General features: G+C 40.6%; 1 protein-coding gene across 1 annotated transcript in view; it reads right to left on the reverse strand.

Annotated features, from left to right (window-relative positions):
* EPHX4 (epoxide hydrolase 4) overlaps nt 1-26,119 on the reverse strand; it is a 70,120-nt gene that overhangs the window by 39,585 nt on the left and 4,416 nt on the right. Inside the window, exons 2-3 of the mRNA XM_075182385.1 lie at nt 17,028-17,113; nt 1,403-1,560 (exon numbers count right to left, since the gene is read on the reverse strand). Coding sequence (XP_075038486.1) covers nt 1,403-1,560; nt 17,028-17,113 — 244 coding nt within the window. The remainder of the gene's footprint in view (nt 1-1,402; nt 1,561-17,027; nt 17,114-26,119) is intronic.

The following is a 26,119-nucleotide window of genomic DNA, read 5'->3' on the forward strand; positions in this document are numbered from 1 at the left end:
TTAGTATATAACTTAGCGGCCATTAAATTTGCAGTTTAGTATTCATCAATATATTCCCCACTCCCATCTGGTGAGAATCAGAGATGGATGTAAGAGTCTGAATTTCTTACAAAATATAGGAACATATGGATTTAGAAAATGTTCCAGTGAAGGTAGAGTTCTTTATAGACATAACCAGCAGGGGCAGATTGGGCTGGGGGGGGGGGGGGGGGGGCAGGGGTGAATCTGCCCCCCGCGCTGGTCCCATAGTGGGCTAACTTGGGCTGGGTCACTGGGCCACCTGCATTTTTTTACCTTTAAAATAGGCTGAAGATTCAAGTCTTGCCCTCCAGGCTAACATTTGCCAGCCCTCCCCTGATAACCAGAGTAAACATAGCTATAGAACTTTCTCTATCACCTACCTAGCTAAATTCATTTATCCCTGTTAATCAATGTTATAATGTACAAATCTAACTACAGAAAGAACTCCAATCTAACTTTACATTTCTGGTTCTCTCTAGGAACATGCACAAAATTCTAAGGTACCTGCCTTCAATAGCATTGTGTGCATATGATGCGGTCATTGGCAAAAAAAACCAGAAGGTCATAATAAACTATCCACTTTTCACTTTTGTACAAGCATAGGGCCTGAGTCATTAAGGAGAGCAAAGCATAAAAAAGGAGTAACATTTGCACCTGGCCAAAACCATGTTGCATTGGAGGGGGAGATAAATTTAAAATGTGGGGACAGATTCATAGTTGGGGTAGGACATGTCCTAGATCAACTTTAAATTTCAGTGTAATAATAAAGCTATCAAGTATTTGTGTGCTAGATGAAAAAACAGCCAGTATTTAACTTATGTGCAAAATAATAAACTAATTTGCACCCCTTTCATTGTAACATGGTTTGTCCCAGAGAACATTTACTCCTTTTTTGCCTTAATGACTCAGGCCCATAGAGTCTAACAAAGTGCTAGTACCAAAAACTTGTCCCTGCTGAACTGCACTTCATTGGGTCAAAAAATAGTTCTGACAAAGCTCTCAGAATTTCTGCTTCTATCAGAACTATTTGCTATTATGCAGCACTAACAAAGATTTTCTATTGCTGCATATTGTACAGATAGGAAATCTGTTATTTCCGCAATCTGCTTAGACAATATCACCAGAGCAGCTGAGTGATACTCAAGCTGCCTGGTGATTTAAATAGTAGTGCTAAGGGAACCGCTTTGCCGGCCAGTCTTGGGTCCATCTGTGCATGCATTACTCAGCATTGCTGGCTCACATAGGGCAGTGGAACTGGAAGCCCTGATATGGCAATAGCATTAGGAAGATTGCAGCTGTGTGCGGGTGACACATTATACTAAGGCACATATTTATTTTGAAGTAATTTTGAAAATGAAAAAGTATTTCATGTGTTTCTTACCTAATGAGTCCACAATTTCTTTAACATCCACAATGATGTAGTCTAGTTTGTAATTATCTTTACACGATGGTGCATCTGTTTCACCATATCCTCGTAAATCAAGAGCCACCACCCGATATTCACGTTTAAATTCCCGTAACTGATGGCGCCAGGAATACCTACATTTGAAAGGGAAAACAGATAAAACCTCTAAGAAGAAAGATCTTAGATGTGCACCATTTGAATTTCACTTTTATTTTCATTCTACCCAGCATTAAGTATAGTATAAGTAGCAGTTGTGTTTTTTACATTAAAGAACATTTATATACAATTTATATTTTATTTAATTTTGTATACATATGCATGGTGGCTTGGTGGCTTAGTGGTTAGTACTTAACCTCACAGCACTGGGGTCATGAGTTCGATTCCCGACCATGGTTTGTGTGGTCGTGCTATGGTCTCCTCCAACACTCCAAAAACATACTAGTAGGTTTATTGGCTACTATGAAATTGACCTTAGTCTCTCTCTCTCTATGTGTTTGTGTGTGTATAGGGAATTTAGACTGTGAGCTGAAATGGGGCAGGGACCGATGTGAGTGAGTTTTCTGTACAGTGCTGCGGAATTAGAGGCGATAAATAGCTGGTGATGATGATGATATCTGATGAGGTGGGTGTTAAGGATTTACTGCAGATCCTATGCAGTAGGACTGTGTACTGTTCGGTTTGACTTGAGCGCCTTTTCAAGTTATGACCTGGAGGGCCTCTTGTGTGTCTGTAGGTTGCTCCCTCTATCTCTAGTGCAGAGGTTCCTTGCGTCATATGGTAGTGTTAAAGAATGGGGGGTGCTAATCTAAAGCCTGTGAAATTTACTTTCAAAGATGCAGATCAGAGCATGGCTGTTCTTGAGGCGAGTCCCTTCTATCTCCTTGACCAGCTTCTCTCCCACTTCCATTTTCACCGCCTTTAGGTGAGATGGCAATTTATAATCATTGCAATTGTTACCGTGGTTGAAGTTGAGCAAGGGACCCCATGTTGTGAGGTGGCAGTGATGGCCACCCTACTGCCCTACAAGTTACAGTAATGTTTTAGTGATAAAGTACATATCACCTGACACCACCATCAATTCTTGGTGAAGTGATGATTCATTTGTTATTGTAACAATGTTTCCTCCATAGCATTTAAGCTGGGCTTTGAAGTGTTAGAGGTTTTGGGTTCTAGTTCAGATAAGGATCTTCAATAATGTAGAAAATGCTTTATAGTATTATTCTACTTTATTTAAAAGGTCCCAACATACATATTTTACACAGAGCTCTATTATCAATAACTAAATTGTTGTATTATAGCTAGAAAAATAAAAAAATAAAAATGATATATACATTTAAAATAGCATAGAAAAAAATACTGCAACTGCATCTTATTACACAGCTTCAAAGGACTACAATTCCTGAACAACTGCATCACATCAACCTAAGGTAAGAGGCACTCACAACACCACAGCAACTTACTACAAGCAGCATTCCAGGGCTATGGACATATAACTATAATGTATAATATAATGTTACCTCAATTTCAGGATTATATAAGTGGATTCCTCTGTGCAACTCAATGCCAGTTAATTGAGTTTGATGCTTGACCCACATTCTGAATCTTGCAACTTCCTGGCACTTGACCCCTGGATATGGACAACTACCCCTCTGGCTCTTAAACCGTTGCTACCCTCTGGACTATGTTATTGTTCGAGTCTCAGCACCAGGGACAGGCTGGGCTGGGGGGCATCTGCCCCCCCTTCCCCGGGACGGTGCCCCATATTGGGCTACCTTGGGCTGGGTCACCTGTCAAGTCTTGCGCCCCCCCCCCCCCCCCCGGGATAACAACTGCCAAACCTCCCCTGCTCAGCACTCACTCCATTTACTTAAATTTATAGGGGCGTATTCAATTGTTCCTCCGGGCCGCCGGAAAAACGAGCGCGTTAAAACTATTAACGTTTATACGGTAATTACTCGCTGAATTTCATCTCGCAGCTCAGAAATTCAGCGAGTAAACTACCGTATTAACGTTTTTTGCGCGCAATATTACCGTATAAACGGTAATAGTTTTAACGCGCTCGTTTTTCCGGCGGCCGGAGGAACAATTAAATACGCCCGATAGTGTCTTTTCAACTTTTCTTTTTTAAGACTGTTGCTACCCTCTCCCGCCATTGGCAGTTGGGGGGCAGAGCGAACGGGATAAGTGTGAAAGAAGGGAAATAAGGACACAGGAAAATGTCATATCATATTTTCTCAAATATCATACCTAGAGGAGTCCTATTTGGTATGCAAATGAAGGGGAACGTATTACCTTTTTGTGAAGGTAAAATAAACTTTGTATGACATTCTGGTGGGGATCGAGGCCCATGTGGACTTGAAAGGTGTTTGCACAGAGGTTATAAACAACTAATTTGCATTTACACAGACTTTCTAGTTCTACCATCACAGTTAAATGGTGGCTGTGGGTATCTGTAACATGTTTAAAAATATCCTGTAACTCTAAGTAATTTGTCACTTTTTTTGGGAGTTAATTTGATATTGAGAAGTGTCCTTATTTCGTGCTCTCCCAGCAAGGCAGAAACTTATTTCACCAGAAACTATTGTATTACATCTTTCTATGTCATTTTGTTAAATGTTTTTATATTAAGCATTGTGGATTTATTTTCAATAATAAATTACAGTTAATGGGCCTGATTCATCAAGACATGTATGTGCCGATTTTGAGCTTATCGTACGCAAAATCACTCTGCACATGCCCAGAACCGGGCGATATATCCATGAAAGCAGGAACTGTCCGCTGCATCATAAAACGAAGAGGACACTTACTAAAGCCTATGATTTCTGGGCGTGAACGGGGCAGAGAATTTTGCCGTAGTCAGGAGTGTGCCAAACTCAAGCGCATGCAGGCCCATCTAAATCCAGCTCTGGCCATCTCAAAGTTACTTGTTTTTCTGCCGTATCTCTTGCTCCAGCTACAGAGTTAGTCTAAGTCCTGATCAGTAGTGATGACAGTCTTATATGCATGTTATAACATGTGTTTGCAATCAGAAACACACATAGTTGAAATAGAGGCGATCATTTGCTTATAACAACTGTTGAAAGTAAATTGTGACAGATTAGTTTAATGGGAGAACCGAAGGCTTCTTAAGTTATAGCTCTTCACAATAAACCTTGGTGATGGCATAACTGGTAAGGCAATGTTAGTGTGTGGCATAGACAAGGACATTTTGAATAATTTTAATTAGACCAGGGGGTAAATGTATCAAACGCTGATTTTTTCAGAGTTTAAAAATCGTGGCAAATTACGGGTGATAACCAGCTATTTTATTACTCAAGTCTCAAAATGAATTAAGTAGCGTTTTGTACTCTGATCTTAAAAATCGCTGGTCATCTCTCGCGATTTGCTGAAATTTTAAACACGCCAGTGTTTAGCCAACTCTCCTATGTTTAGGTTAAAATTGCCATAGACAACACACTGCTCCCTAGCTGCGAGATTTGTAAACGCATCACTGTTACACTGACTGTCTATAGAGTCGCAGATCCCAGCGGCTTTCAAGTTTAAAAATAGTTAAATATTGAAAAAAAAATATGTGTGGGGTCCCCACATCCAAGCACAATTAACCCTAGTGCTGCCAGCCTACTGCAGGTTGTGGGAAAATCGGAGAAAAATTTGTGTGGGGTCCTCCCGATTTTCAAGCAACCAGCACTAGGCAAACCAGCCGCGGTGGTTGGCACTATAGCAGGGGGACATGCGGCAGGGGTCTCTCTGTGTGACAAAACGAGTGTGATATGTGAATTATAGCAAATACTTTTTATAGCCTTCTTTTGTTTCCCCAGCTCACCAGACTATAACTGCATTGTCCAATAACATGTGGCTAAGGGGACATTGTAGTTCAGTGTACATATGTATATTGTTTATTGTATATTGATAACTTGAAGTAAGGTTGCTATTCATTGTATTTAAAGTAAAGCCAGGGGGATTATGGGTAGGGATCAGGTTGCCATGTGCCTGAGTAGGAAAACTAATTAATGTCCATTGTTCTCACCAGGCTAGTCAAGACAGGCCATCTAACAGGGGAGGTTCTCTGAAAGGACAGCTCATCTTCACTCCCCTGTCCAACCCCCCCCCCCCCTTTAGTCCAGCACTGACCAATGGTTAAGTAGAATAGACGCAGGGGTTTGCCCAGGGAGGGGAAAGACTGTGGAAATTAGACCTGTGATATATAAGGAACAACTCCAGGGGGGAGGGGTGCTCATGCTTGGATTTCATTCAGGAAGGTGCAAGATGGAGTTTTGAATTGTCGTTTTCTAACTCAAGTCTATATATGCAGCTGAGAGGGATCCATGGGTCATGAAGTCTGGACAGCAGGTGACTATATCTCCTTAAGTTATTGGGGTAAGGGACAGATGATGTGGTAAATCTGACTGGCATTTATTTACTGTGTGTATATAATATTCTAGTGTTGTTTGTATAACAATAAATATACTGTTGTATTTTTATAACTGCATTTTGCCTGAGTGACCATACGAATCCTAGAAGGTACTGGGTAGCACTGGGCCAGATAAACCCGGTATCTTCACATTTTTGGTGGCAAGCAGTGGGGTCACTCAGTCCCAGGTCTTCTCTGGGTAGAGCTGCAGGGGAACTGTATCGTGATACATTCCAGGGCTCTGCAAAGCAGTTAGCACTAGAAACCAGTTACCACATTATCCTGAACTTACTCCTAAAGGCTTTAAGGTAGAAAGTGTCACGAAAAGCGCTGTGGGCTTTAGGCGAGGGAAGATGCCGCCTAAGTGCCGATTTGATAAGGGGAAGCGCACCCCGCCAGAGGAGAGCGGAAGATGGAACCGTGTCTCAAAGAGAGGAAATCACAGTGAGGTGATCCCTGGAAGTAAAATGGGTGTGAGCTCTAGGAACAAGAGAGCAGATCACAGCCCAGTGTTGAAAAAGTTCCCAAAGGAAGGGATGAAGCAGTCCAGTACAACCAGGAGAAAGGTGTACTGGGATGAAGGACTGTGGGAGTGTCTGCAGGATGGGGATATGGATGTGTTGCACCACCCCACCACAATGCAGCACATTTTGGATTATTGGGATGAGGAGTGCCCAAAGATTATTATGTGGGAAGGAGCCAGTCTACAGGAGAAATTGGAGAACCTGTTGGATGTGTTCCTAATGTTGAAAGAGGAGGCAAGTGCCTGTAATTTTCAGGATGAACCAGCATGGGATGATTTTACACATGAAGTTATTTGTACTATGCAGAATCTGGCCAAGGGAGAATCCAGATACAACAATAATCAGCAGTACAAACAAGACGTAAATGGACTATTACAGCACAGGGACATGCCTGATGAATCCCCTGCAAATGTATTAATAGAATCTGTCCCATTAGCAGATTCTACAGATCCACTAGAGACAATGAGTATGGAGGAGCTGATAGTGGAATGCCAGATCCGGGGTGTACCTTACCTGTACAGCACACACATGGATATCCTGAAACGTTTGTTAAAAGATCAGGAGAATCCCATCAATGCCTTTAGTGTTTATAGAAAATGGATGCTCACTTTAGGTCCCCACATACCTCTCTGGGAACAAATGCAATGTCTGCAACAGAGTTTTGAAGAAGCAGAGGATGAGGTATGGCGGCAAGGATTTACAGACACTGAAATGTGGCAGGATCAGTGTTATCGAGTGAATACTGAAAAATGCCAATTGGAATATCTTTTGTCACACTCTAAAAAGATGGCTGCTCAGTCTGTTAATCAGGGGGAGGTCCATCCCAGTGGATTAAATACAGTTGCCCAAGCTACTATCTTGGGGGAGACTGGAGAAGAACTGCTTGGTGAGGATGTTGTACCTCCGACTACTCAGAAAGGATTAGGAGAAATTCTCCCATTTGGTGACTTGGATCGAAAAGAGCTACCAAGTAAGTACCATGTAGCAGCATCTTCTGATAATTTGCCAGTGTTATTGGAACCTGAGACTGTGTCTGAGTTAGAACAGAATTACAGAAAAGACCAGTTATCCATCCCTGTTGTGCCTGAAAAGAATTTGTTTAATGAAGTAACGCAGGATACCGCATGTGTGCTCTCCGGGGCAAGTGATGTACAGCTTTACCCAATTGTGACAGAAGAGAATCATAAACTTGCGCAACATATGATCTCAGCAGAAATCATGTTTACAGACTGTAGGACAGAATTAATGGGAGAGGATAAAGGAATTGTCATGTCAGAGGCCACTACCATGGGGCCCTGGGAAAATTACACTTATGCCTTCCCCTATGCAGAATTGGCAGATGAGGAGATGTTGACTGAGTGGGTGTCTGAGAGGGCACCAGTACAGCAAGATTCACCAGCCCCACCAGCTTTGATGCATCGCACTCCAGCTCCAAATCTGGGAATCCAGGACCCAATACCAGAGGCCTGCACTGGACCATCCACTTTGTTTTGCTGCCAGGAGGACAAGTCTGTGTCCAATGAGGATTCACACTACCCCGATGCGCCAGAGGCGAGGGAAGTAGTGCAACAGTTGGATGTGGTAGCAGGGGAGGGGAGATGCACACCAACATACTTACAGGGGCACCCACATGTGGTTTGGGAGGGGGACAGAGGATTCCCCATAAGCAAAGAATTAATGGAGCCCCCACGCTTGCCTGCCACTGGGCAGCTGTCTCTTGAGTGTTTGGGGGAGGGGGGATTGGATCTTTGCCAGAAACAAACGGACAAGGTGCCAGAAAGTTTTCCTGCCACTTGGCAGTTTTCCCTCGGATATGTGGGGGAGGGGAGCATGGCCTCCAGAAACAAAGGACAGGCCAAGGGACTATTTTCAGTTGGGCAATTAAGGGTGGACAAGGCACACAAGGGATGGTGGACTACAACTCTCCTACCATGGATGTGTGCACCGGAGTGGCCCAGTTTTATTGTTGACTCATCTTATGACACAGGGCAGCATAAACCCCCACTCCAGCTGGGTGGGAAGATATGCCTGCAGCCATGGGACCCTGGTGGGAGAAAGAGGAACTGTGTACTGCTGTCTACCTTACCTTCAGACCCAGGAGAAACCACAGCAGGCCAGAAACTTTGGACTTGTAAGAAATGATTACTTGGGGCTAGGGAGCCACTGGGAAACAAGGGCTAAAAAAAGTAGGGGAGGAATGTGACAAAACGAGTGTGATATGTGAATTATAGCAAATACTTTTTATAGCCTTCTTTTGTTTCCCCAGCTCACCAGACTATAACTGCATTGTCCAATAACATGTGGCTAAGGGGACATTGTAGTTCAGTGTACATATGTATATTGTTTATTGTATATTGATAACTTGAAGTAAGGTTGCTATTCATTGTATTTAAAGTAAAGCCAGGGGGATTATGGGTAGGGATCAGGTTGCCATGTGCCTGAGTAGGAAAACTAATTAGTGTCCATTGTTCTCACCAGGCTAGTCAAGACAGGCCATCTAACAGGGGAGGTTCTCTGAAAGGACAGCTCATCTTCACTCCCCTGTCCAACCCCCCCCCCCCCCCTTTAGTCCAGCACTGACCAATGGTTAAGTAGAATAGACGCAGGGGTTTGCCCAGGGAGGGGAAAGACTGTGGAAATTAGACCTGTGATATATAAGGAACAACTCCAGGGGGGAGGGGTGCTCATGCTTGGATTTCATTCAGGAAGGTGCAAGATGGAGTTTTGAATTGTCGTTTTCTAACTCAAGTCTATATATGCAGCTGAGAGGGATCCATGGGTCATGAAGTCTGGACAGCAGGTGACTATATCTCCTTAAGTTATTGGGGTAAGGGACAGATGATGTGGTAAATCTGACTGGCATTTATTTACTGTGTGTATATAATATTCTAGTGTTGTTTGTATAACAATAAATATACTGTTGTATTTTTATAACTGCATTTTGCCTGAGTGACCATACGAATCCTAGAAGGTACTGGGTAGCACTGGGCCAGATAAACCCGGTATCTTCACACTCTGCCATAATGACAAACCAACCCCAGGCTGTTCAGCACTGGGCTGGATTCCCTAGGGAGTGGGGTCTGCAAAAAAATAACGTTCGGGCCCCCCCTCTATGCATAACCAGCCCAGTGCTGAAAGCACTAGAGCTCTTCCTACACCCCTGGGAGGTGGGTTAGGGTAATAACGGCGATTAATGGGAATACTGATTATTGTATAACTACAAGCACCATACCTATTGCAGCCAGATCATGCTGGCACTTGTAGAACCACAAGTGCCAACATGGCCTGACACCCATGGCTGGCTGAGACCTGTAGTTCCACACCCTCATTAAAACCACACAAATTTAATAAAAAAAACAAAACAATAAAAAACATAACACAACCTCTTTATTTCCACAATATTTAAGCCTTGGAAACATTTTTCAGGTTATATAAATTTAATCTAGCGTGTTCTCCGTGATTCTTTGTGAACTTACATAGGCCAGGGAGGCTCATGCTACATGTGTACGTGATTTAAGTGTGAAACATTAATAAGTGGTTTTGGTGAACGCAAGGACACCATAATATATCCTATGTGGTGGCAGAAAAGGTGTATTAATTACTAAGTGACTAAGGTGATGCCAGCTGTTCAGATTGCTGTATCTGGGACAAGCTGGGCGTTTATGACACCACCTATTAGAGATAAGGACAATAAATTGTCCAGAGTCAGAAATAATGGCAATAGAATCCTCTTTACCATACAAGTACAAGCAGAGAGTTTCTTGGTGATGTTGCAAAACTATCTACATATCAGAATTGGAAACATCAACAACAGGATAAAAAACAATTATTTAATTGTATGGTACATTACAGTACATTTATTGTAGCTTATACTTTACTTTTCTTATAATTATTACTATTATAATACGTAATAGATGTTGTTATATAAACATATGTAAATAGTTGTATAAAAACTGCAAGCTCTGATGTCATCTCTTATACTTGGTGAGTTCTGATGTCAAAGTGTTAGTGTTCATTAGGAAAACTTTTGAAATATATAATGAGAAATGTACTGTAAATTCTTACATATATATATTGAATGTTTCATGTAATCAACTAAAATGTAAACATCACTCATCTGGGATTGATACCAAACGTATGCTGGATACAGAACTCTTGAAGGACTTATGCCACTGCTGTAGACTATATAAAAGGATGGATGTCAACCTGACAAAACAACTGGACATGTCTCTACCACTAGCACTAATTGTCTTGGGAAGACTTTTCTTATTGCATTGACTAGCAACTATTTCTTGCACAAGCCTTGGGAAAGCCTATTACAATGAAGTCAGTAAGGCGGAAGACTAAGGCAATCTCCACCGTGCTGGTGGCTGCCAATCAGCAGATCTTAATATCAGTCGCGCATTCAGGGCAAACCTAGAGCAGACAGGCACTGAGTGTGTCCCCAGCCCGCCCTTCCTCATCATCTTGTGTGGCCACCCTACTTAAAGTTACTGTAGGAGAAAGGGTGCGAGGATGATTTGTCTGTATGGGTGATAATTCCCTGCAGAGTACCTTGAGTAGCAGCGCTCCTCCCAGTGACTGTAGGAAGTTACAGTGGTAATGATCATCTCTATGCATTTGACATTCCCGCCAAGTAGCATTAATTGTTTACTTTTTATTTTATAGTTGTCAAAAGCTGTCTGGATACCTGATCAACCTAACAGAAGCAAGCACAGGCAGCAACAAAGCTGTAGGAGAAAGCCTTAAGGCAAGATGAAGTTGTAGCAATGTATATGTATTTATTGCACTCAGTTTCAGTGTCATGTGACATCAAAGCGTCGCCTCAATAAATATCTTTGCGATTTATCAGATATGTAATATTATAATAATAGTCTTAAAAATAATGAAAGTTGGTGCACAAATCACATGACTAATGTACCACAGATATGTTTTTATGTGTGTTGAATAGAATCTTATTAAGTCAGGTCTACTATTTTGCAAACTGGGGCATCATTATATAGCCAGTGTAAAATTTGTGATGAGCCCAGCATGATTCACACTGTAGGCAATAAAATATCTCTATGCTTTGTGATTATTAATAGCATCACAAGATTCTGAAGAGGACAGAGCACTAAGGAGAAGTATGTAAACAAGCAGAAGGAAAATGCCTATGTCAAGGGTACATGTGCTTTGAGAACACAACAAGTACAAGGGATTGAGTATGCTTTAAAATCAAAGTTTTCTCCTGTCATAACCCATTTACCGTTTCTTAAAGCAGTCCCCATATATCAAAAGCCTCTCCATCTTTGCTGGCTCTCTCACCCGTGGAACAGCTGTGCCTATAGCACTTCTTCTATTGACCGACAGCACTAGGCTCCCAGTAAATATTAAGAATATTTTGTGGAGGAGGGGGGACTTCCTCGGGGTTCCCAAAGCAGCCACGGTGCAATACATTACAGCGGTGCTTCATTATACATCGCTGCGATGCATAATGATTGTCAGCACAGTGGCCTAGTGGTTAGTCCTTCTGCCTCACAGCACTGGGGTCATGAGTTCCCGATCATGGCCTTATCTGTGTAGAGTTTCTATGTTCTCCCTGTGTTTGCGTGGGTTTCCTCCGGGTGCTCTGGTTTCCTCCCACACTCCAAAAACTTACTAGTAGGTTAATTGGCTGCTATCAATATTGACCCTAGTCTCTCCCTCTCTGTCTGTGTCTCCCTCTCTGTCTGTCTGTCTGTGAGTGTGTGTCTATATTAGGGAATTTAGACTGTATGCTCCAATTGGGCAGGGACTGATGTGAATGAGTTCTCTGAACAGCGCTGCGGAATTAGTGGCGCTATATAAATAAATGGTGATGATGATGATAATGATTGTCACTATACAGTGTTAATAAATAGAGCCCTATATCCCTTCCTATTACAGTCACTTTTTTTAAATAAAATTTATTGCCACCAACTTTACAACCAATAATTAACTTGACTAATTATATTTCTAGTATAAAAGTGAGAGCATTATCCCATATATTAATAATCAATTAGGAGTTCTGTTCCCTGTATAAGTGACTCATCTTGCAGGCCTATGTATGTGTGGAATATTAAAGCCTGAGGTAACTATGGCTATGCTTACTTAACATCAATAACAGGAATGTAATAGAACGTAACGACAGAGTGATGGTATTTTAAATTAAGTACAATAGCTTACATGGTCCGATAGTTTACAAACTTATGTCAAACAAATATGATTTATAGCTTTTTCCCTACATTACTGGAGATTGTCATGAATAGGCCGAATATGTGTTATCAGGGGTGCAGAGAGATGTTGATGGCGCTTCGGCCACAGAAGAGAGCAGTCTGTGCAGAAAAATGCACTAAGAGGTCAGTGAATCAAATATAATCACTTGCCTAATTCATACTTGCCAACTCTCCCGGAATGTCCGGGAGACTCCCGAAATTCAGGTCGGTCTCATGGACTCTCGGGAGAGCTGGCAAATCTCCCGCATCCCGCAATTGCGGGGCTAAAATGACACGATTCATGTCATTTTGGCCCCGCCCCCACAACAAAACAGCAGATTTGACGCGGGAAAGGGGCCAAAATGACGCGATTCACCGTGCCCCACCCCCTCCCGTCCTCTAGACACGTCCCTCTCCCGGATACTACTTGCCAAAGGTAGGCAAGTAAGACCTAATTGTGGACATTATGAACGGAGTAAATATAATGAGTTCTCCTTTAAATTCAGTTTGCCTGACAACACTGCATTCTCTTCTTCAGAAATATCACACTGTTGTAAAAACAAACACCATAAAACATATCAGATGTAATTTGCAGTGTTTACCAATCACTCCAGTAGTTATTACTGGGTCAGAATGTCAGTGATGTGCAGTAGAGGATGTGGCACCATCACACAGAATGTCACATCAATCTGAAATGAAGTTTTCTGCGTAAACTGTTGAAATCTGGATCTCTGTCTACTGCAAAATGAGATTTATTTTTAACACATTATAGAAAGTCACAGCTTTGGGCATCTCAAAGGGACGTGGTTTTCATTCGTATCAATTGCACCAGCTACAGGTCTGGTGTAAGTGACGATTACTAGTGATGATGACTGTGTATGTACGCTAGAACATGTGTTTGCAGTCAGGAGCACCTGTAGAAATGCTTTTTAGTACAGTAGACATTAAGAATATTATAATAAATGTAGTTTATGTGTTGTGGGGGAATAAAAAAAATATTAATGTTTTGTCAATAATGACTATAATTAACAGTTGACAATAACTGATTTTTTTTCTTTCTGTGCTTCCTTTTGGAACTTGATATTCCATATATGTATTGGACGTATACTGCAGTGTCTTGTTGGGTAGAGCAGTGCTGACCTAGGCCGCATTTTAATATTGGATAATAACCCTACTTACTGCAGCTTACATTGGCTATCTAGGGCTGGCTGCTTTATCTGCACTGTACGCGGGTCCTGCCTGTCAGCTGCAGTCCTTCCAGTGTTTGATAGGGTTCCAAGGCTGTTCTCACTTCTCTGCCACCAATAGTTCATTATAATGTGCTATATCCTGATAGAACATTATGACATGAGCTATACAACAATCAATCATAGTATAGCACATCATAATCAGCTTTATGTGTCTGGGGAGCATTATGAAACTGGAAGCCAGGAACGAATGCTTAAGTTCTAACACCAAGGAAATGGAAACAGTACAAAGTCTGCAGCTGTGATGGTCATCATTAAATAGTGGTTATAAGGTAAACATGAAGTGGGTTAGGTGAAATAAACAATTTGGGTTACTAACTCCATTATTATTCTAGATTAGAACTCAAAAATTGGTTTAATACATCTGTCACCAAAAAGACTTGATAACTTTTACAAATTGTGCAAACCTCAAATAGGGAGCTGTCTGGGTCTTTATTGTGAAAGCTATGGCATTGTAATATTATGCTAGTTAAGGTAAACAATTTAATATATAAGATGAGTGAAACATGTTTTTGTGCTTCAGTAGAGATCTGCCATACTGCAAACTCACATCAGACATTTAGAATGTTGACACCATAATGTCGACATTCAGAATGTCAACGTGTTCATTAAGTCGACTGGGTTAAAATGTTGAAAATGTTGACATTTAGCCCTGTCGACCAGATTAACATGTCAACATTCTGAGGGGCATATTCAATTGTTGGCGGAAACGCCAAAAACCTCACGCTCCACACACTATAATAGTGCGCATAAATACCATTATTTTCTCCCTGAGCCGCGAGCTGAAATCCAGCTTACTATTACCGTAATAACAGTAATAGTTTTAACGCCGCGGAAAACGTTTAGAATTGAATATGTTCCTGAATGTCAACTTTATGGTGTCAACATTCTAAATGTCAATATGTTCACTGTCGCCATTTTGACTGCATCCCGTCTGAGGCAACACTAACATGATATAAGTATTTTGAATGGGGATAAAATAAAGCAAGCTAAACAATTATACTTTTGTGTTGCATTAGATAGTTTTGGAAAGCAAAATATGACAAAACACTAACTTTGATGGATTACAGAGGTAAAACAACTACTGGTCCATCTATTACTATTTTTAGGATTCTCTCCTGACAGGCGGTAGGGGGGACAGAGGGTGTATGCAGTCACATAGCAGGGCTGAGACTGTGCACATAAACTTGTAGCTTTCTGCTGAGCATGCTGTACTGGTAATAGGAATGAATGGGTATTGGTATAAGTGGTAGGTAAAATTACCAGCATGATCCGCATGTGATTACCAGGTAACCAGTAATAACTTATCTTGCTTATCTCATCTCCCAAGTGACAGTGATTTTCTTTGCTGACCTCTGGCATTGGGGATACTTAACTGAGCATCACTATATCACTCACAACTACATAGAAACCCTCACAAGACTTATATACTGCAGCTAAATCAATCTCATTTGTTACTCTTAAGGCAAAAGGAAAAAGTCTCTAAAATCACAGTATCCAGCATAGCTTCTCCAGTGAGAAGAATGCACACTCTCTTCAGTGCATATAAAAAAAGGTTCGAAGTCTAAAAAGATAGTTTGAGGTCTTATATCTTTCTTTCTCTACTGACTACAATAGAAGTTGATTACTGATAACTTTGTTGTAACAATGTTGCTGTAACCGTTAAAATAGTAATAGGCTGGTGTCAGTAATAGGCTGGTGTCAGACGTGCACTTTGAATGCTAGCGTTTCTTCAGCTAGAAAAGTGATAGCAATCACAATGCTCATATCACACTGAAGTGAATGGGGAATGCTCACCCCCCCCCCGTCATACGAAGATGCTCGTTGCGGCATCTTGAGAGCTCCGTTACTCCCTCAATTTCAATGTGTTAGCGTGCAGCAATATCGGCGTTATAAATGTTGCTGTGTTCCTAGCAGCACGTCAGATTTTACAATACATATAATCACTGATGAAAAAGGAAACGGCTGTTACTGAGTGCAAAGTGCGCTCTGTGTATCAGGGTCTGCAATAAGAAAACATACGCATTTGATATGAGCACTTTTTACAGTTTCCCTAAATACTGAGTTAGACTCTTAAAATACTGCTCCAACACTTAAGTTGCTCATATGATACCCTGGGTCTGATTCATCTTAGGTTGTAAGCCCCTTCGTGCGCCATATCTTGCACAAAATCTGCGGAAGCTCAGAAATGGACTTCACACCAATGAACGCAACTACCTGTAATTCATGTATGTAATTCAACTGCTCACAACCTGAAGGGCGGAACAGGGGTGGGAATGGGAAGGGGTGGACAGATGTAGGCAATGTACAGAATGGGCGTGCCTATGCAGATGGCAGATGCAGCTGATTCAGGTTCAGTACAGGGCAAGGTGTAATTGACGACTGATAGTGATGACTCCATGTATGTATGCCAGAACACGAGATTGCAATTAAGAGAAACTATAAAAATACAGTTTAAATACAGTACGCATTAACATCCTGATTTATGTATTTCATGTAAAAAGATATTTTTTTTTAACTTATATTTTTATTATCAATTATTATAGTATTAAGAGTACATTTATTTTATAAAATATTTTTTTGGGTTTTACATATGTTCTGATGGGACTTTATGTTGTACATGTACATGAGGCTATCCTGAAGCCTCTCTACATATAGCAAGTAACGTACAGCCAGAGCAAATTTAACACCCATATTCAAATGGAAATGTTTCTTGAGATCCACTTGTATTTGAATACGGACGTACGTGTGCACAAGCTACATAGGGGTTTTATAAGCTGAAGTTGCGTTCACATTTGAAGACTGAGTGTTCAAAACTGCGTTAGAAGATTCAGGGGTAAATGTATCAAGCTGCGAGTTTCCGTCAGGTTTGAAAAGGGGAGAAGTTGCCTATAGCAACCAATCACATTCTAACTATCATTTTGTAGAATGTACTAAAGGCAACATCTCCACTTTTCAAACCCGCAGTCTGATACATTTACCCCTAAGTGTTTAAAATGCAGAGCTTCTGTATCTTGACACCATCCTAAGGTGAACCTTCCAATAAATGTAACCACCTATCTGCCAATAGGTTGGTTACACTTAGAATCATGATAGATTTGTATTTAGCATTGGAATGAGCAGGGTTATAGTACTTTAAACTCCATTATACAATTACAAGATCATCAGGAAAATGAAGGAGAATGAGTGTCACACTGTTATATTTACCAGAACTCTGGAAAGCCATGTAGAAGCAACATGAGTGGTTTTCCTCTTTCTCCTGCAGCAACATAGTGGAACCGTAATCCAGAATCCTGCATATATATTTGTTACAAAGGTGTTAGTATTTGGGAAGAAAAATATAATGGAGAATACAGTGACACATACTTGATAGCTTATTTGTACACTGAAATTTAGAGTTGATATTTGTGTGCTACATGAAAAAACAGTCAGTATTTAACTTATGTGCAAAACAGAATACTAATTTGCACCCCTTGCATTGTAACATGCTTTTGTCCAGGAGACTTAAATAAGAAGTTTCTTAAGTTAAGATCCTTAATGAATCAGGCCCATAATTCTTATATACTGTATGCATTTGCTGTTAAACATGTTACACATAATCAGTACATTCAGATTATGACAACAATGATGATCATGGGTAAAACAGAGGGAAAAGGTGTCTGGAGTTAACCAATGACTGGCTTTCATGGTGTGATAGCCTCCAGCGTGGCTCACAAGTCCAAAACAGTTAAGTTCTTCTTGCATTGATTAAATATGAATGGTATGGTCCTCTAATAAAACAGTTTTCATATCTGTATTGTAAACATTTTTTTAATTTTATAGGAATGCCCAAAATACTGAAGCCCACTCCAGAAACAATAAGACAAAAATCATCGAAATTAGTGTAGCATACTTTATGAATTTTCTGCCAAAATTTCTTAAAAGAGGGACAGTCCCATGAGCGACGGAATAGAGAAGTGTCAGAATTTACACATTTGGGAGAGGTAGAGGAATACACACAGCATCAGGAGGGTGATAAGAAACCCCTGTAAAAGAGCCCAAAAAAAGTTTACTGTACAAACTAAGAGTTAGGGTATGGATAGAGTATAAAAGTGGATTCCTCAACATTTCGATTTGAAGTTCTGGGAGATGCACCGACCTTTGTAAGGGGTGAGGGATACACAGGATTCTGTAAAGTGAAGATATAGCTTTCATGGAGAGCCTAATATTCCTGAGGGACACATCTGAGAGAATGCACCATTCTGAATCAGAAAGTTTGGATAGGCTTGTAGCTGTATACTGTAGTGTTGGACCTGTAGAACTGGTAAAGTAGGAGATTGTATAACTTCAAAGTTGGTCTTCAAGTCCTGGAAGTTCAAGGGATTTTTCTTTGAGTCAGAGAAAATGTATAAATACTATAATAAATATGATGTAAAACCAGTTTCAGTTCATGCAGTAAAAGAGTGAGAATCTTTACAAATTTAGATCACCAAGAAGTGGTAGGAATGAGAGAAATGGTGAGCAAACTCCCCACCTTTTCTAATTTTGTGCCACACCAACCAACTGGCTTTCAATAAGGATTATTTAGAGCTTCAGCATGAATAGCAGACTAATGGAGTTATAAGAAGTAAGTTACATTTATCTTGAGGAGGAGTTGTTTTATTGGAAAATTGGTATATATACCCCTGGAGAGGGGGAAATCTTGTGGACGGAAGGAAAAAAGGGAGAGCCAGAGAATGTCTGAGGTGGTGTCTTTTGTTGATTTGTTCCTGGGTAGAACTCCAGCATTGAGGTCTAGGCTTCTGCTGGTACAGCGACAGACAATGAGTTGAACCTGCCTGACATTTATGTACTGTTTGTATATAGTATTCTAGTGTTGATTTTCTTATATTAAAAGTACTGTTGTACTTTTCTAACTGCATTTGCTTGAATGACTATAAGAACTTAGGTAGGCATAATAAGGCACCCCTGGGTGTCCAGCCAGCGAGAAGTGAATTTATTTGAGCAACATAAACTCGGTATCTCCACAGCCCACAAGCTACATATTTCCAGAGCCATAGGGAGAATCTTTAAAATAAGTACTGAGCAAGAAATATCTACTTCAGAGCCTTATGAAATAGCCAATAGGCTTGCCTCATATTATTCTGATATAATCTGAAAGAAGATTCTAATACTCTCCCACCAACTGAAATGGGGCATAGTAGCCTTTCTTCAGGACAGGGGACCTAGGCAGTCTTACATAACCTTAACTTGGTCAGAGGAGGAGGTCCTTAGGGTTTTAGCCTCACTACCATAACTATCACCCCATATCTTTCCACAACACTGATCTTAAGCTATATGCTCAGATAACACTCGGTGTCTGATTAAATAGATTTTCTCCTCACAGGCCAAAAATCCATATTTCTTTTGACGCTGAGAAGGCATTTGACTGCCTACTTTGGTGCTAAATAGAGCAGGTTTTGTCCAAATTTGGTTTCAAGGGGAACATTACAAAGGCCATTCTCTAATTTTATTCCTCTCCATCGGCCAGGGTCTTTAATAGTGGCTTTCTCTTAACATTATAGAATAACCAATGGTATGATGCAGGGCTGCCCCATATCGCCACTGATCTCTGCCTTATCGTAGGGACCTCTGGAAATGGCAATTAGGATGGCTGATACCATGTAAGATAGCACCCACAATGCTATGTCTCACAATATATGTCTATTTGCTGAGCCCGTCAGAGACCTCCCCGACAGCCTTACACACTTTATTGAATTGGTTTAGCGAGATCCTACTATAAGTTGAAAAATCTGAGTCATGTAAAGTCATGGTAAACTGAAGCTTTCCATATTAGAATTCCTCACTCATCTTACTAAATAAAAGAAAAAAGCCAATATGGATGGCAAGAAATATAAAATGTCTCAGCTCAACAATCGAATCTATAGCAGCTTCCCACAGTTGGCTAGACTGATGTATATACGGTATACCCCCAAAAAAACTGTCCGATGTTTAAAGAATTCTTTATGACAATACGCTCTCAAAGTCTGGGATGTCATTGATAGAATATACATATTCCCCCATGCATTCTCCCTTTAGCCTTCTCCAATCATACAATACCTAACTTAGTCCTTAGCAATTGGACAGAGGTGGGAATTTATAACGATAGGAGATATTTTCCAAGGTTCTGAAATTACTTTTATTCACTCCAGGCAAATTACACTTAGCTAAAAAGATGTTTACAAATACATTCAGATCCATAACTTAATTAATTATTTTTAATCATAGGCCAGAGGCGCTCATGCTCTTTCCAGTAAGGCCAATAGTTTTAGCGTCTCCACTAGATAAAGGCAACACCACCAAATAGTATAATTTTCTCATTGCACCAGACCAACCCGCTAAACTGCAATATAAACTGCAATATAAAAGCAGTCAGACCTAGGAATGGTCCAATCTGTATGTTTCTGTATTCAAGGGTTCTAAATGCTGCAAACACATGGAAATGTTATTCAACCTTGTACATAGCTCTGGCTGCTTTACACAGAACCTACCGTTATACTGAAGCCCAAATGGAACACTTTCCAAGCTACAACCCCTAGCTAAAATTGACACATACTGTATTAAATCCGTCATACAGTGAAAGGTAAAATGTGTCAGTTCATTTGGGTAAGAACTCTTCTATGTGCATTTCTTCTCCCTCATCTCTTCCTTTCTGTAAACCCCACTCCACTCCCAAAAAACCACAAATGCCTCAATATAAAGAATGTATTGACATAAACAATTGTCACTTGAGAACAGAGAGCCTCCTCCACCTCAACACGTTTAGGTCAGCAAAGTCGGACGATGAAACGCATTGAGGAGGAGGAGGCTCTCTGTTCTCTCCTGTGTTTTTCCTGAAACTACCCTGGCCAGATGGAATATTGGAACTTGTACTTTCTATCTTGGACTTGCACAAATAATCCTCATTGCTTCTACTTTATTGTACGGGCACATTTTTACTGTTATTATTAAATCCTTTTTGTAAAGATTATGAGTTTATGTTGATGTTTATCCTAGTCTCTGTTTCGATTGTGTAGTAGTCTGATACTAGTTATTGCAGACCTACTACACTATAATACTTTTCTTCTGAGTTTCCAGTTTAACTATCTGATGTCAAAAAGAATATACACAAGAGGACTCTTATCGTATATATCTTCCTTTGGAGTGACTACATCAGATAAGCTGCTTAATATTTTATTTTTGGTACGAGGCCATTTCACTTGTTTTTCACTGTTTTGTAGATCTATTTGGGCACTTGCAAATAAGTGCTAAAAATTAAGGAGCTGCCTGCTGTATAAATTGTATGTTATATTTATCCTTTTATACTTCTGATGGTATGGATTTTGTACACATGGGGTTTTGAAGTTTTGGTATCACATTTTCACTAATAATGCTTTTCTCACTTTTTTGTATATATATATATATATATATATATATATATATATATATATATATATATATATATATATATATATATATATATATATATATATATGTATATATATATATATATATATACATATACACACACACACACACACACATACATATATACATATATACATACACACACACATATCTCAATATGTTACTGAAAGTAGTGGTGCCAACCAATCTGAGCTTTAAGTAGTTAATGATGTCACTGATGACATCACATTTCTTACATCACTGAAATTACACATAGGCAGATTTAATTGTCCGAGAGGTGCCGACGGACATCGCCTTGATCTCCGGCTGTGCACATTGCTGGCCAATACGGTAACAAATCTCAGCTCATTTTCTCATCACATCACTATGGGACAGAAGGGATAATGAGCGGCGATGCGAGTAAAAACATTGAGGTGATGTGTCCCCGTGGACTCTTCGGGAGACATATTCAGGGCCGCCATCAGGGGGGTACGGGGGGTACTGTTGTACCGGGCCCGGGCTCACCAGGGGGCCCGGTACAACAGCTCAGCAAAGACTTACCTGGGGCCCGCCGGTGGTCTCCGCTATTCTGTCTTCAGCCTGGCTGTCACCGTGACAGCCAGGCACCAGGATCCAATCGCAGGGGTGGAGGAATCATTCCCCCTGCGATCATGTGATCTGTCACAGGCAGAGCACATGATCGCAGGGGGAATGAATCGGTGACAGCCAGGCTGAAGACAGAATAGCGGAGACCAGCGGCGGGCCCCAGGTAAGTATGTGTTGCTCATGGGGGGGGTGGGGCGCTCATGGGGGGGGGGCCCGGGTGGCACGGGGGCCCGTACTGGGCCCGATTTTTTCTGAAGGCGGCCCTGGACATATTGCAGCCAAATTGAATCTGCCCCATAAAATTGATTACAAATATCACAACAACATTAATTGAGTAGCATTTGTGCTACCCAGTTAAATCTGCTGACGTTGGCTAGATCACAAATTTAGGGCTGACCATTAAATAATGCTTCACCCATTTTACCAGTATACAAAGAGCAGACGACAGTTGAACCCAACCTCGATACTTTGCAGCTTCTGTCGCATAGACAATCAACCACTGCTGTCCTTGTTTATGGTGGTTGCTTCTCCTCCAGCAATCAGAGTTCACTGAATTAAGTGAACCCACACTGGCTGTTAGAGGTCCCTAGACTAGCAGCAATCAGCACAAATGCGCAAAATTTGGGCATTGCCAACAGGGCCGGTGAAGAGGTATTAGGTACCCAGTAACCCCCTCAGGTGCCGCTCCTCCCTCAGGACACCTCCCCCTCAGGCGCTGTGTCACCCCCAACACCCCACTTCTTACCTTATGTGAAACAAGTGTGGAGAGGATGCTGAGTCAGCGCTGCCTGTGATGCTATTGGCTGCTGCTCCTCTAGGACTTTGATAGGCTGTGAGTGTGGCACTATTCTGTGACATCACTGCATAGTGCCAAACTCCCAGCCTATCACTGACAGGGAGGAGCAGCAGGCAATGGCAAGACAGCACAAGTTAGGAAGTGCACCATACGTGGTCAAGCTGTTTTAAATAATTATGCATATCTCTCTTCCCCAATATTCAGACGCCAGAAAAAATAAATAATCTAAAGGACCTATTTATCAAAAAAAATCCCTTATCGCTGCAATTTATCAATAGAATATCACCAGGGCAGCTAAGTTCAGCTGATAGTGGCCCGGAAGGATAACAATTAACTTACCGCATTAACAGGCCAGTGTCAGGGATATGTGTATGCATGACCCAGCAAGCCAGTGCACACATGGACTGTGGAACTAATAACTCAAACTTGGTCTTTCAGTTAAATAGTTAAAAACAGATTAAAAAATATTAAAACAAATTATTTTATTAACTCTTTAGACATTTAAAAAAATGCTTTATTCAATAATAAAGCATTTTTAAAATTAATTTTCATCTGTTATTGCCATGGTGGGGTAAATTTAAAATGTGCGGACAGATTTATGGGCGCACCTTGGTTCACCCCTAACTGCAGTGTAAAAATAAAGCTGACCAGTATAGGTGTGTGCTACATGAAAAAGCAGCCAGTCATTTTCCCTGCACCTAACATGGTTTCCCCAGGTGCAAATTTGCACCCTTTAGCTGAATTTGCTCCTAGCACTAAATAAGGTCACGTGATGTCACTCATTCAGTGTTTTAGGCGCTACCTTAGTTCTTGTAAAGGTAGCGCCAGCCCTGAATGCCGAACTGAAGTAAAGCAATGCATTTTCTTTTCTTAGTGAAATCCTTCCAGAACTATAATATTTAGATCTATGCAAAATATATATAGAGTTAACTTATCGCTTTGCTGCGCCAGTCTATGCAGATGTGCCCATGCGTGAGCCTGTCTGCTGGCTTGTGTTTGCGCTGTGAAGGTGAAAGCCCAGATTTGGCCTTTCATTTCCACTAATATGGGAAAAAAACTTGAAAAAAACGTTAAAATAGATAAAATTAATTTAAAAAAACGCTAATATTTTAAAACCTTTGGAACACAATTTTTTTTTAATGTGTTTATTAACATTTTTTCTGGAGCTCCATTATCCACCTGGAGCATATATATTTACATTTGAGAGTTGCAATACAGATCTTCCTTGGATTGGAATAAGGTCCACTGTATAAACAATTGCCTATTGATACAAGGCACAGTAAACAGTACAAAGACTATTTTCGTTGCCTACTTGTATAACCCTACATTATTAATTCTTCTCTGATTGCTTAACATATTTGGACTCTTTTTACCTGTTTGTGCTACAGATAAATTATTATTCAGTAATATTACAGAGAGGCCTTATGATATTATTGTGCACATTGTATGATTTCAATATCTGTGTTCTGGCCAGGACTAGATGTTCATGTTCTTATGTTCATTTTAACATTTGTGTTTGATCCACTTATTAAACTTATCAATATTCCTAATAGTCTGATGTCCCACATGGGAATTTTATCTGTGATATTGACAACTTGGTGCCTTGGAGACTTTCTGTGCCATATATATTTTAAAACCTTTAATAATTAAAGAATGATTTATTTTAAAAAATAAAGCATTTTTTTTAAATTATTTTTTTATGATTATCACCATCCTGAAATTGCAGTAACAGAACAAGTATTTCAGTGGTACAACTACCACCACAATACTACTTACATAGGCTTCCCCATGTTATCACCGCCAGAGGTTCTTGGCAGCGATAACCACTTGATGTACAGGGTAAAATTCCAGTTTTCACCCGCAATGGGGCTTATTGTCCTTTGATAAATCAGCCCCATAGACAAAAAGCAATGGTCCATCCAGTCTGCCAATATTTCTAATTAAGGTAGAGACCGGTGTTTATCCCAAGCATTTACTAATCTTTAAGTAAAAGATATTTATTTATATTACTGCTTTGCATTTTCCCCAAAGAGTATTTACTTTATATATTATATGCAAATGATGAAATGTAATGACTTTATCTAAATGCTACCAGTTAAGTCTTTGTAATATAGTAATGTTCCAAAATGGAATTCATTCATTTATCTCATATCTTGCAGATGATTCTATATAATTTACAGGAATATGATAATGAGCTTAAATCATTCATTTTATCATATTAATATGTAGGTCAGATCCCAATTGTGATTCTGTTAGAATGGGAGGTGGTAGATGCCTCCAGGCTAAAGTGCTGCGCTTTGAAGTAGGAAGTACATGAGGGAAACGTGTACATGTGACCTGCATACTAACAGGAATAAGACAAGCTGTACTGCCTGTAAAGTGCCGGGAAAGTGTATAATGCTAATTATTTTGCACACTCATCGCAGATTGACATTTCAAGTCTCTGTGCTACTTGAAGATACAGCCACAGGTTACCGTCTACCTCCTAGTAGTGGCACTATTTTGTGTAAAGGTGTAGAATTGCACACGTAGGTAAATCAACAATAACCTAAAGATTTAGGAGGAACTGTGAAGGGGTAAATGGATAGCCTGTGTGGAACGGGATGGGGTCTAAAATGTCCTGATTTTTAAATTTGGTATGCTGAAGCACTTATGAATTAAATTGTAATAGATCAGTGTAAGCAACAACAAAAATCACTTATATGAGTTTAACCTTATTTAAAAATAAAATAAAAAAGATCAATTAACATCGCCTGAGGCTTGACGCAAAGACCTCATTAATTTGCATTGAGGCAATAAAGAAGAACGCAACACGGCTCATACCTCCCAACATTCCTGGGCAGAAAACTGGGACAGGAAACAGACCACCAAAACCATACCCATATATACTGACACTATGCCTCCGAATCGCTATGCCGCATTTCTTTCTAACAACAAATACCTGGAATATCCTGTACAAATCTGTTGTATTTAATTATTATTTAGGTCTGGTCCATACCAGCGATTCCCTACTGGTACAATTGCTCATAACATAGTGCAAGATTGAGAATGTAACATTGGCTGCTGCAGTTCACTGAAAATACCAAGCAGAGTAGCCAATTACAACTCTGCCTGCTTTTCCTCTGTGAACTTCAGCAGCCAATCAGAGTTAACTAAACATCCATCTAGTTCAGTGAGAGGCAACTTGAAGTAGCTGGTGGGCCATAGGAGCTCCATCCAGCCTTCAAAGGGGCCACAGAGAGGAAGGAAGGAGAGCACAGTGCACTCACTCCTCCTCTGGGTATGCCACGTGACCTCCCTGCACTGCACAAAGGAGGTCACATGAAGGTGAATTTGGCTGCCCAGATTATAATAAGATCAGGAGCAGCCAGCTGGGGACCTCAAGAGAAGTCCCGTGGGCTGCCTGTTGCCCACCGCTGATCTAGTTGGCTAACAATGTTTAATGAGCCAGTGCAAGCAGCATTCTCATTGGTAGTGCTGTGTATTTGTAATA

Source organism: Mixophyes fleayi, chromosome 8, assembly GCF_038048845.1.
Source record: "Mixophyes fleayi isolate aMixFle1 chromosome 8, aMixFle1.hap1, whole genome shotgun sequence".
NCBI classification, from domain to species: domain Eukaryota; kingdom Metazoa; phylum Chordata; class Amphibia; order Anura; family Limnodynastidae; genus Mixophyes; species Mixophyes fleayi.